This window comes from Myotis brandtii, unplaced genomic scaffold (genome assembly GCF_000412655.1).
Source record: "Myotis brandtii unplaced genomic scaffold, ASM41265v1 scaffold23, whole genome shotgun sequence".
Taxonomy (NCBI): Eukaryota; Metazoa; Chordata; class Mammalia; order Chiroptera; family Vespertilionidae; genus Myotis; species Myotis brandtii.
Window position 1 is genome coordinate 582,141 of NW_005358649.1, and position 12,911 is coordinate 595,051.

General features: G+C 38.2%; 2 protein-coding genes and 1 pseudogene across 3 annotated transcripts in view; 1 reads left to right on the forward strand and 2 right to left on the reverse strand.

Annotated features, from left to right (window-relative positions):
• The window catches only part of PPP1R42 (protein phosphatase 1, regulatory subunit 42), a 35,619-nt gene extending 27,298 nt beyond the window's left edge, over nucleotides 1-8,321 (reverse strand). The window contains exons 1-3 of the mRNA XM_005866345.2: nucleotides 8,198-8,321; nucleotides 2,788-3,004; nucleotides 35-201 (exon numbers count right to left, since the gene is read on the reverse strand). Of these exons, the coding sequence (XP_005866407.1) occupies nucleotides 35-201; nucleotides 2,788-2,916 (296 nt within the window). The 5' untranslated portion in view covers nucleotides 2,917-3,004; nucleotides 8,198-8,321. The remainder of the gene's footprint in view (nucleotides 1-34; nucleotides 202-2,787; nucleotides 3,005-8,197) is intronic.
• The window catches only part of CSPP1 (centrosome and spindle pole associated protein 1), a 157,698-nt gene that overhangs the window by 15,936 nt on the left and 128,851 nt on the right, over nucleotides 1-12,911 (forward strand). The window lies entirely within an intron of this gene.
• Nucleotides 11,383-12,460, reverse strand: LOC102252015 (annotated as a pseudogene).

Below are 12,911 nucleotides of genomic sequence, written 5' to 3' on the forward strand. Positions count from 1 at the left end.
ACTGTAATGATGACAATTAAATAAAAGCACTTACAGTTTTTCCAGGTTCTTCAGCGAACTGAGGTTCTCTATACATGAAATACAATTGTTTTGTAGGTACAGGTGGGTCAGATTTGTGGCAAAATTCAAGTTAGTTATTTGACTAATATGGTTATCATACAAATATAAAACACTAAGATTTTTACAAAGAGAGAGGTCATCCTAAAAGAAAAACAAAAAAAGGTCATACTTAATTTTTCTTGAAAACTTGTTTGTTTTTAAGGTAGTTTTTCACTTAAATCATTCTGTAATATTCTTAAGTTTAATATAAAAGAACAATATCTCTTCTTAGCACATTCAAAACAAGACTAGAATAAGTACAAAATTAATTATAGGTTTTAGTATTCTGTAACTATATCTATAAAATTATATTTGTTAAGAAATATTTTCCCAGTGCAACCAATTTTTCTTGGAAGCAATTAGGCTTCTCTGGGAGTTGAAGCATTTAAAAAATTATTGCTCCAACATTATAAATCAGGTCTTCTTAGTCTTTCTGTAGGATTGGAATTGTTGTGATTTATAATACTGAAAATTGGACGTCAGCTAGATATTCAAGAACAATGAATTGATAAACTATGATAATGCCATTGAAGGAAATACCATATAGCCATTAAATATCCTTTAGTTTCTTTAGTAATATCTTATAAATTTCATAATAAAATGAGAACAGCCCTAACCGGTTTGGCTCAGTGGATAGAGGGTTGGCTTGTGGACTGAAAGGTCCCAGGTTCGATTCCGGTCAAGGGCATGTACCTTGGTTGCAGGCACATCCCCAGTAGGGGGCGTGCAAGAGGCAGCTGATCGATGTTTCTCATCGATGTTTCTAACTCTGTATCCCTCTCCCTTCCTCTCTGTAAAACATCAATAAAATATATTTCAAAAAAAAATAAGATAAAATGAGAACAGTACATTCAGTGAACCACTATTGTAAAATTATATGAATCTATGCCTAGAAAAAAGACTGGAAGGACATTCCCTAAATGTTAATAGTGATTTTCTCTACATGGTAAAATTAAAAGTCAATTTCTTTCTTTTTATATGTATTATATACAAATGAACACCAATTACATTTGAGATAAGAAAAATAATTAAAGGTATTTTAAAAGGCTGTCATTTCTTGTGTGCTGGTAGAGTCAGCCTAGACTGAGTAGGCAAGAGATAGAGTGAAGTTTTGGCTCAAAAATATTTCAGCTTTTATTATGATCTTTTAAAATACAAACACATCTTGGGAACTTTAAGTTTACAAGTATTCTTAGTGTAAATGACCTTACATCAGTTTGCTTTCCTCCTAACATCCACACTGAAGGAGCATTGATTGGGAGGGGCCAAAAAACTGTAAAGGGAGGCGCTGTAGAAAGCAGCCTATATATTGTATGGTGAGGTAGAGAGTTTTGGGCAACAAAAGAGAAACATGAGATTTGGGCCATTGGATTCATGAGAGAAGGATCACCAGAAAAATGGAAAAAGATATAGAATGGGACTAGGTAGGGTCTCTGAAAAAACAAACAAACAAACAAACAAAACTTCCATTATCTTAATTGACAATATTGCCTGGGGCTTTGGTGTTTTTAAAATTCATTCATTCATTCTTTCATTCAGTAAATATTTATTAAGCACTTATAATGAGACAGGCACAGTATTGGATGGGGAATTTAGAGTGATGTGAAGAAAATAGACATAGTCCCTGCCCTCATTTAGGTTATATGTTTCCAAGAAATTTCCTCTCATCTATAGTCTTTAGCATTTTATTGTAGACTAGAGGCCTGGTGCACGAATTCATGCACGGGTGGGGTCCCTAGGACTGGCCGGCGATCAGGGCCGATCCGAGTTGCCTGGCTCAGTCCCAATTGGGGCCAGGCCGATCAGAGCCTGCTCCTGGTCGACCGGTCATTCTGGTCATTCAGTTGTAAAGGTTGTTCAGGCTTGTATATATATAGATAATGGATACCAATACAAATGGCCTAAATGGGTTATTGTTGTCTTTAAAGTTTCCCAAATTAAATTCAAGAACTGTCTTAACACAGAGAAAATGTAATTTCAGAGTATATCCAAGTAAACATAATCTTGTCGGATGTAACTGAAAGAGTATAATCTACATGTATATAACCATTAAAATATGTGGGAAAAAGATTTCCCTGTTAAAGTTTTGAAATATGGTAGTCACACAGTTAATTCTTACTATTTTTATATGTTAAAATTAATATTTCAAGGTTAGGGAATTACATATGAGTAATTACCTTTGAAATTATTTTCCAACATGTGCTTTTAAATCTAGTTTGCTATATAGTAATTTTTTAAAAATATATTTTATTGATTTTTTACAGAGAGGAAGGGAAAGGGATAGAGAGTTAGAAACATCGGTGAGAGAGAAACATCGATCAGCTGCCTCCTGCACACCCCAAACTGGGGATGTGCCCGCAACCAAGGTACATGCTCTTGACCAGAATCGAACTTGGGACCTTTCAGTCCACAGGCCGACGCTCTATCCACTGAGCCAAACCGGTTAGGGCGTAGAGTATTTTATGGGAACATATATATTTAACAATCACAATGGTATATTTTATAGAAAGTTAATTTTAAAAAGTTTAACATAAGCAGGAAATTAAATAACACAATATAAGGCTGACTAATGAAAATATAGTTAATAACTATAATCAAAATATAGTTAATAAGAAGGTATACCCTGACAATTTCTAAACTTTACGTAGCTAATTATATAAAAATTAGAAATAATTTCAGAGTTCTTACAATTGCATCTATATTTCTGTCTGAAAAATTTATATGAGTTATTTTCTTCAGGTATTGTAAGGTGGTTTCTTCTTTTCTGGGTTTAAAGTTGCTGTTTTTGGCAATTAGATCCAAGGTCAAACGAACCATGATTTCTGTCTAAATCAAATTAGTATTTCAGCTCTGTTCTGATGCCATGCCAAGAAGCAGGTTTAGGTATTGCTTTATGCCCAACTTTCTAAAAATTAAAGAAAAAAAGGAATATTTAGAAAAAACCATATTGACGTTTTAAGTCAGGGGTCCTCAAACTTTTTAAACAGGGGGCCAGTTCACTGTCCCTCAGACTGTTGGAGGGCCAGACTATAGTTTAAAAAAAAACTATGAACAAATTACTATGCACACTGCACATATCTTATTTTGAAGTAAAAAAACAAAATGGGAACAAATACAATATTTGTATTTGCATGTGGCCCACGGGCCGTAGTTTGAGGACCCCTGTTTTAAGTTTCTTATATAAAACTGTTTGATTAGTTAGTTCATAGACATTTTCAGGGACATTTAGGTATTTTCTAAGTTTATAGACCAAATTCTTTTATTAAAACATTAAAAACACCAAAATTAGTTAAATACACAAGGCTCATTTACTTTTTATTTTATTTTATTTTATTTATTTTTTTTCAAAATTGCTTAAAGTATTACAAAGAGTATTACATATGTCTCCTTTTTTTTTCCCCGCCCTTGGCAATCCCCCGGCCTCCCCTACCTCCCAGTGTCTTATGTCCATTGGTTATGCTTATATGCATGCATACAACCTCTTGTCCCCCAAAATTAGTTAAATACACAAGGCTCATTTACTTTTAAAAGTCTTTTCCTCTCCCTAGTATTGAATTTTTATTATGGGCATCTGTTAAAATACCATTTTTCTCTCTTGGAGTAGAAAAGTATTCTCAAGGATTATCATCTAGTGTTGTCTGTCATGTGAAGAAACTAAGGTTCAAAGATTTGCCTGAAACTACTCCAGCGAGTGGCATGTAAGAATGAGATCAGGTCTCCTGGCTTCTTTTTCCATAATATCTGTTGTGATCATATTTACTAAATCCCAAAATCAGAGCAAATGGTGTGAGAACTTTGAATATATACATAGGACAGTGGTGCAAAATACTTGAAAATGGGGATGGCTTTGAAATTTTGTTATGCTACTACAACTATCTATAATAATAAAAGCATAATATGTTAATTAGGCCAGACAACTGAGTGACCTTCCGGACGACCTTCCGGACAAAGCCGGGGCTGCGAGAGCTGAGGCAAGCCACCGCGGCTGCGAGGGCTGAGCCCCTTGCACGAATTTCGTGCATCAGGCCTCTAGGAATCCATAAAGAGGTAACAATGCAATGTTTCTCAATCCAGACAGCCTAGTTTCAAACTTTCACTCCACTGCTCACCAGTTGGGCAATCTTGGGCATGTTACTTCAGTTTCTTATAAAATTAGGCCAATATCCAAGGAATAGTATGAGGATTACATGAGATAATCATGTATAGAGTATTCTACACAGTGCCTCATACATAGGCCAATAAATGTTTGTCATCATCATCATTATTCTACTATTTTGTTCACAGATAAGGCAAACACTATTCACTTCACTATTTCATCTGGAATACAATGTGTCCCCAAAACATGTATACACACTTTAACAAAGCTGATAGCTCAATTGATGTTTCTTTCTTTTTAGCCAGACTAAGCTTTGAACAAAGGAAATTCATCCTAAAATGCCACTGGAAGTTTGAAAACGCAGTTGAAGTACAAACACTGCCTTTATAATTATTCAAAGTGTGTATACATTTTTGGGGGACACAAAAATGTGTACATACTTTAACAGTTGATAATTCAATTTTCACATCTTTTCAGGCTTAACTGATTTAAAATAATGGGTGAAGCTAGAATAAGCTTTGAACAAAGAAAATTTATTCGCTAGACTTTTTTTATAGGGATACATAAAAGATAAACTTAACAGTACAAAACCAGCAATAGTTGACGAATTGAGGGCACACAAATACCAAGCCAAATGATTCTTGATGTTTGCGATTCCATTGCTTTGCATTATCAGCAGTGCCTAGACCAGAATGGTCATCAGTTTGAAAACAGGCATTGACAAAAAATATATATATATTCATTTTTGTTGATTTTTTAAAATTTTGAAAATGAACTATATGTTAATAAACACTGACTTTATAATCATTCAAAGTGTGTATCCAAGTTTGGGCAACTATGAACAAAGTTATTATAAATATCAAAAACCTAAACAAAAAAACAACAAAGTATGTTAAATTTAACAACTATATTAGGGTTGTTAAATAAGGGGAACATGCTATTAATCAAATATTGCTCTATGTAAGATATGCATATGTGGTCCATAGTTTGAGATAATCCATTTTTTGTAGTCATTTTAAGTGATACATATTCCAGTTTCTCCAATTTTGCTTTATATCCTCTTAAAAAATGTAAGCAAAAATACAGTTTAAAATTGAGCATTATTATCCCAACTAGAGGCCCGTGCATGAATTTGTGCACCAGTGGGGTCCCTTGGCTTGGCCTGCGGGATTGGGCCAAAACCAGCTCTCCGACATCCCCCGAGGGGTCCCGGATTGTGAGAGGGCACAGGCCAGGCCAAGGGACCCCACAGGTGCATGATCGGGGCTGGGGAGGGACCACAGCAGAGGAACCACGGGAGGGCTCCAGGGTGTGTCCAGCCCATCTCGCTCAGTACTGGTTGGCCAGACCCCAGCAGCAAGCTAACCTACCAGTTGGAGCATCTACCCCCTGGTGGTCAGTGCACATCATAGCAACTGGTTGACCGGCCAACTGTTGGCCCCCTGGTGGTCAGAGCACATCATGGCGAGCAGTTGAGCCACCTTAGCATATCATTAGCATATAACGCTTTGATTGGTTGAACAGCCGACCGGCCGACAGGACACTTAGCATATTAGGCTTTTATTATATAGGATGTATCTGGGATTTCACCAACAAAACACCTCAATTTGTGTGGTATTCTGGGCATGAAAGGTTGTTTACAGATCAAATTTCAATCATGACAATATTTGAACGTTACTAATTAAGATAACTTTTCTTAATCTTGCTTAAAATACATCATAATAAAAGTATAAAGAATAACATCACACCCATGGACCACAGATCAGCTTAAAATATAAAACATTACAAGTCTATTTGGAACCCAGATCTATACATTTCTCCCTCTCCATTCTTTTAAATTTAGTTTATCATAACTTTAGACATTCCTCTATCTCTATACTTTTCTTTTACTACATATGTATGAATATCTAAACAACATATACTATTGTTTTTTATCTGTCATAAATAACATTATTCTGATTCTAGTTTTCTTCTTTGCTTAATTTTTTGTTTGTGAGACTCTTCAGGGTTGAAAAGCCTAAAGTGGCTCTAAAATACTTGCACTGCTGTATAATATTCCATTGTAAGAAATTTAGTCTGATGATAGATCTTTGGGTGTTTGAATTTTTTTGCTTTTACACTGTTGCTCTTATGATTCTTGTATATGTACATGTCATCTTAGCACATTTGTAAGAGCTTTTGTAGGGTTTAAAACTACTGATGGCCACTCAGGGTTGCATGTATTGAAGATATGATTTCTTTGGTTGCTATTTAAAAATTTTAGAACTTTTTCTGGAAATTTAAAATATCTTTTTTACACTGATAACTGTGGTGAAATGCAGATCTTAAAGAGGTTATACACAACAGGGTTTCTCCCTTACAGCTGAGGCAGGAGACTGTTGTGCAAGTGGCCATGCAGGAGCAACCCTGTACTAGGAAGGATGTGATGCCCTCTTTCCCCCATGGACTTTTAGGAGACACAACCATTTCAAAATGTTCCTCTGCTCTTATATCAGTCAGGGGCAAAGCAGATGTACAGTCCTTAGTTCATCCTAGCTTGATGCCTTTGTCGATGGCCAGAGCTGTTTCAAGCCTGAGGCACATAAAATAATTAAAAAAAAATAACGTTCCTCTGAAATCATGTTTAGAACTTTTTGCTCTCTCCATCTCTGTCTCATTTTTTTTTATTGTCCTGTCTCTCCTGTTTCCCTGTGATAACAACCCCCAGAAACTGTTACCACAGAGTTTTTGCTTCAGGCTCTGCTTTCTAACCTAGGCTAAAAGAAACATTTTGGATTATGTGAAGTCTCATGAATGACTATGCTATAAGTGGATTTTGTCTCTAGGTTCCATTGCACTAATTGGTATTTGTATAGAAATAAATGTAATTCTCTCAGATAATTAGAAAATGAAAGAGGCAAACATAATATATACATGACTTATTTATTAAACCAAGAGAAGGCCAATGGACCGCCTCAGCAAACTATAGGAAAACTTTCCAGAGGCTTGAATGTAGAAAGGGAGAGAACTGAATCAACCCATAACATACAATAATAGAGGCTGTTAATCAAAAGAACCTGCATTGCAACAGTCAGAGCCACAAGAGAATTGTTTCACCCAAACACCACAATTTATCATGTTTAAATTTCATATAATAATTTTAAACTTCATTGGCATTGTAGTTCGTTTTAGAAAAAGTATAATTTTCAGGAGTTAAACTAAACTTAGGTTGGATTTGGATACATTTTAGAACATTATAATGAAAATAATTATGTCAACACTTGTGGGTTGTCCCTGGTTTTCTTTTAAAAAATGTTCCTTATTTTCCAAAGTCTGAGAAACTGTGTTTTGTTTTGTTTTGAAATTTATTTTTATTCATTTCAGAGAGGGAGAGGAAGAGAGAGAGAGAGAGAGAGTGAGAGAGAGAGAGAAACATCAATGATGAGATAAAATCATTGGTTGGCTGCCTCCTGCACGCCCCCTACTGGGAATCAAACGGGGACCCTTCAGTCCGCAGGCCTACGCTCTAGCCACTGAGCAAAATCGACTAGGGTGAGAAACTGCTTTTCATGTTTTTTCCATAGTAGATATCTCTGTTATCTCGGGGCTCCACTTGCCAGAATCTCTCTCCAGATGGCCAGGGCGGGCACTTGGAACTGCTTTACAGGCCCTTGGCTTTCATCACCTTGTGGCTAGATGCGGTGGACGGTTCAAATGGAGACTGTAGTGTATTTCCCTTAGCCAGCCCCAGGCTCACTGGCTTCCAGATGCTCTCAATCGCTCAGACTTTCCCCTTGGCAAACTCAGGTCCGCACCCACAGATCCCGCACCCACAGATCCCGCTCCCTCGGCTCCGCGGCCACCCTCCACCCACCTCGCGCCTCCAGAGCTGTTTCCCGATCTTGCCTGATGATAGCCATTTGTTTAAAACACAGACTTCCAGACTTTCTCTAGAAATTCTAGATGTCTAGAGAGAGAGGCTCAGGGATCTGCATTTCAACAAGTGCCCCGGGAAAGTCTTACTGGCAGGCAAGTTTGAGAAACCTGGCGGAGGGTTTCCGTCCTCAGTCCCCAGGCTTCTTCCCCGAATGCACCTCACCGGTCCTGGATGAGCCGGGAGTAACTCCGGTTTGGTAACTCTCGCCAGTGCCAGGTTCCTCCACTGCCCACCTGTGGTTGCCAGGCGACCAGACTCTGTCCGCGGCTCAGGAGAGATCTCGCGAGGTTCCTGGAAGCGCCCTCCTCTGTGGCGTGGCGGGGTCCTGCTCCCTGTGACGACGGGCGGGGTCGGGGTGGTGGCCCTGGACAGGGTCTGAGCGCAGGCAGGCAGCTGGATGAGGCGGCAAGGATCGCTCACACTGGCCTGTTAGTGGCCAGCCTTCCTGCCGGGACAGTTTTTGGCAGGTCATTTCCCTCTCCTGGATTTTCCTTGCCATCAGTTTTGAACTTTCAGTGCCCCCAACTCACCACCTTTTCCCAATAACAGCCCAGGAAATAGATTGTTTAAATCCAAGTACAGCCCTTTACTCAAACAAAATCCAAATTCGTTAGGGTGACATTGCGGTCCGTTCATCATGGCCAGCCTCACTGCTTGCCTCTTGCCCTCCAGACTTCAGTATTCCGATCTGGCACTTGGCACAATATGTCTTGTCCTAATAAACTTCACCCTCTTCTCTCCTCGCCTCAAGGTAGCAATAGAACACACTTTTTCCCCCTCCTTAATTCTTATTTTCCCTTTTATGACGGAAGGACTCGGCTTGGGATGAGCGCACATCCTTTCTGAAGCCTTTCTAGGTGCTGGGTCTTGTGAAGTAATTACTGCTTTCTGCCCCCCAAACAACTAGGATATATTAAATTCTTTAGCACAGTACTTACCACACTACTGTATGTTTGTTACTTACCCATATCTTTAATAAAATGGTAAATTCTTATAGAGCAAGGATTGTGTCTTTTATCTTGCTATTCCCGGGACTTGGCAAAGTGCTTTCTAGATTAGCAGCCACTACATAAGTGTTTGTTAAAATAATTTACGCATGAAGGAGACTAAGAACAATAGAAGAAGGAACTGACATTTATAGTGGAAAGACTGGGACTCATTAGGGATATGGTAAAGTGAGTAATCTGGATGTAAGGACCGTGAAAGCTGTATAACAGTGGGTGACAGCTGTGATCTAGGGAAGTGGGGGCACTCTGGAAGAGTTGTCGTTGCTGTTCCTGTAGCAAAGGAGGGCCAGAGGAGATTGTTAGAGTTACAAGGCAGCTTGGAGCCCATGTGGACAGTCCCATTTGCCATTTTGCAGATAAGGAAACTCCCAGGCCTAGAGATAGGAAAGAAATAGGCTGAAGGTCACAACCGAGGTGGCAGAGAGGGAATTTACCCTTGGGCTCCTGATTCCAAGCTCAGTTCCTCTTTCCTTCTATCTCACTGACTGTTACAGTAAGAGTGCCTAGAAAGAGGGACAGAGGGATGGGGACAGGTGACCCCTAACCCATTCAGGACATTGTTGGTAAGTCCAGTTGTAGGCAGTTTTGGCCTGGATTAGTGTGAAGGCAAAGGGAGTGGCAAGAAATGAACAAATTTAGGAGGCATCTTGAAGCAGGATTTAATAGAGAGATTGGATAGGAGAAAGGGAGGGAGAAGATAATTGAAGATAATTCTCAGGTGTTTGTTAGGATAAAGAAACAATACTGGAGAAAAAGGAAAGGTGGCAAGTAACTTGAGGGGAAGTAGATGAGTTTGGTTTGCACATATATGAGATGAGATAGGTTTAATGGTTTCCAGAATAAAACTAATCATTGAACCCAGGAGGCCAAGATAGTAGGGAGGGAGGAAGTAGGTAAAAGAGAAATATAGCAAATCAGTAACTATGCCAACTAGTTTTGATGGAAGAGGGAAGCAAAGCTGGTTAAGGTGTCAGAGAAAGATTCATGAGAAGTGAGATATGTTCTGAGAACAAATAGTAATTCTGTGATTGAGAAACATATAATTTAGATTCACACACTGGAAAGAGTTTAAGGAGGGAGTTACCTAACAGAATAAAAAGCTACAGAAGGATATGAAGAAGTAAAAGTATGGTCAAAATAATATGCCTAAAACACTATGACACAGATCAGATGCCCTTCTTACCTGTTTTGTAGATCATTCCTTTGGGAACAACAGCTTTAGTAATGCATGCAGGGCTGTCTCATTGCTGTTTGTAGCACTCACTGAACCTGCTTCTAACATTACTTTGCTAGAAACATGTTTAGCAATGCCTTATTAAAAATCAGTGCTCTGTTAAATCTTTGTTTTGTAATGATTTTATAAATAATAAAAAGGAATATGATCTCATTTGTGGTAAAATTATACACACATTTAAATGTCTAAAAAAATATATTTATGTCTAAAGTATAGATTTAGATACAGTTATTTACATCCATACCTATACTATATACCAAAATATTTAATAGTGGTTATTTCTTGGGATTATGCTTGTTTATTTCTCTTAATTTAGTAATCACATTTTTTAAAAAATGATAAAATTATATTCTGAAAATCCATTTTTAGATTCTGCTCTTTGTGGAATTGAAAACCTCTTTGTGACTGTTGGTATTTAAAATAGTTTAAAATGGTTGAATTACTAATTAATTTTAAGAGAAAGTATTTTCTCATTAAGATGTGAAATATAATTCCTGTCTAGTGGCACACAGTGTTAAACAATCATCTGCATATTTTCCAATGTGGCAGAAATTTGGCAGACTACAAGGAATACTTGTTTTCAGTGCAACATTTGTAAGTTCAGTGTAAAGTATTCTAAGAGTTACACTTTGACAGATGTTGGGAAATTTGTATTTGTAAAAAAAAATGGAGTCTTGACAATCATTTTAAAAGGCAGTCTTGGAAGAATTGTTCTAAAAAGCAAATTTAAAAAAGTCTCCACTTGAGTTTCCAAGTAACTTTAGACAGAAACAAACTTTTTATTTTAAAAATTGTTCTATATATTTTTGTATATTTTTTATATTTCTTCACCTCTAGAGTACTAAGCAAATACTTTAATGATTAGTTATTTTCATTGAGAAATCAACATTTTAAAGGGTCCAGACAAGTATATCATCATATAACTCTATACAGAAAAATTAGCTTTTATTGGCATTAACTCCTCTTTTTGTGTTGACCTTGTAGATTGATAAAATATTAGTATGGTAGGCAGACTTTTTTTTTTCAAACTAAGAAAGGCTTTATTTTAAGACAAAACAAACAGGAAAAAGACATCCAAATTCAAGTGAGAGTTCACTGTATTTTTTAAAAGAGAAAGCTGCACTTAGGTGTCAATTAAAACCAGAACCATTGTAGAGATGCCTGCTGTTTGTGGTGACAAAGTTACAACATGTATTTGCCTGAGCATTCTTTCTATGGTGGCATAAATGTGGGACTGCATGACAAGAGTGAAGCAATACAAGGTAGAATGGCAAGTGGGTAAATGCTCTAATGTGCTCTTGTTCTGTTTTGGAGAATTAAAGGAAGCAGCAGGTCACCTCACAAAGAACTATATTGTCAAAGAACACTTAAAAAAGTTGAAAATGGATGTGAGGTTGTTACTAAAGGTATACAGGGAGGTTAGTGGGGAAAAAAACACTTGTGTTCTCAAAAACCAGGTTTCACACAATAACAGGCACTAAAACTAGTTGTGTGTGCTTGCAACAGGAGAGAATACTCTTAATAATGGCTGGTCTTTTTCATGATACGCAGGAAATCTTCCTCATTGACTTCCCGTCTCCATCTCGATCAGCTTCATCAATCATTTCCTGCAGCTCCTCATCAGTGATGTTCTCACCCAACTCATTAAATACACGTTTGAGATTGTCGAACGATATGGTCCCAGTTTCATCATCATCGAAGAGCTTGAAAGATTTCAGGATGTCTTCTTTGGAATCTTTCTCGCACTTTTTTTGAGTCATCACAGTAAAGAAGTCATTGAAATTCATTTTTCCTGTACCTTCTGGATCAATTTCACTTATCATCTTCGTAATCTCTTCTTTCTTTGGTTCAAAGCCCATTGCTCTCATCACCACCTTGAGCTCTCTAACATCAATGGTCCTAGTTGCATCAGTATGGAAGAGATCAAAAGCTTGGCGTAGCTCCTGTATCTGCTGTGGACTAAGCTCCAGCTTAGGACTCACTCTTTTTGGCTGGGAAGATGATGCCACGTTTGTCGTCTTAAGGCTAGAAGAAGCCTTCGGTGGTTCCGAGTCTTCTTTGGCCTGGAACAATTGCCTAGAGGGCCGTGCAAGCCCGGGGGCGGCTGCGGGCCGAGTGTGTTAAGAGGAGACAGCAAAAAGGCACAGGCCCCACGAGGAGGCTGGCGTTTCTTCAGATCCATCTCCGACCGACTTCCGCTCCCGATTCGGTAGGCAGACTTTTAAAATGGTCTAAATGAGCCCTAGCTGGTTTGGCTCAGTGAATAGAGGGTCAGTCTGCAGACTGAAAGGTTCTGGGTTCAATTCTGGTTAAGGGCACGTACCTCGGTTGCAGGCTCCTCCCTGGCCCAGGCCCTAGTCAGGGCGTGTACAGGAGGCAACCAATCAATGTGTTTCTCTCACATCGATATTTCTCTCTGTCTTTCCCTCTCTCTTCCACTCTCTAAAAAAAGGGGGGGGGAGTAAAATATCCTCGGGTGAGGATTAAAAAATCCTATCTAATAAAAGAGAAACATGGTAATTAGCGTACGACCGCTACCCTTCCCATTGGCTAATCAGA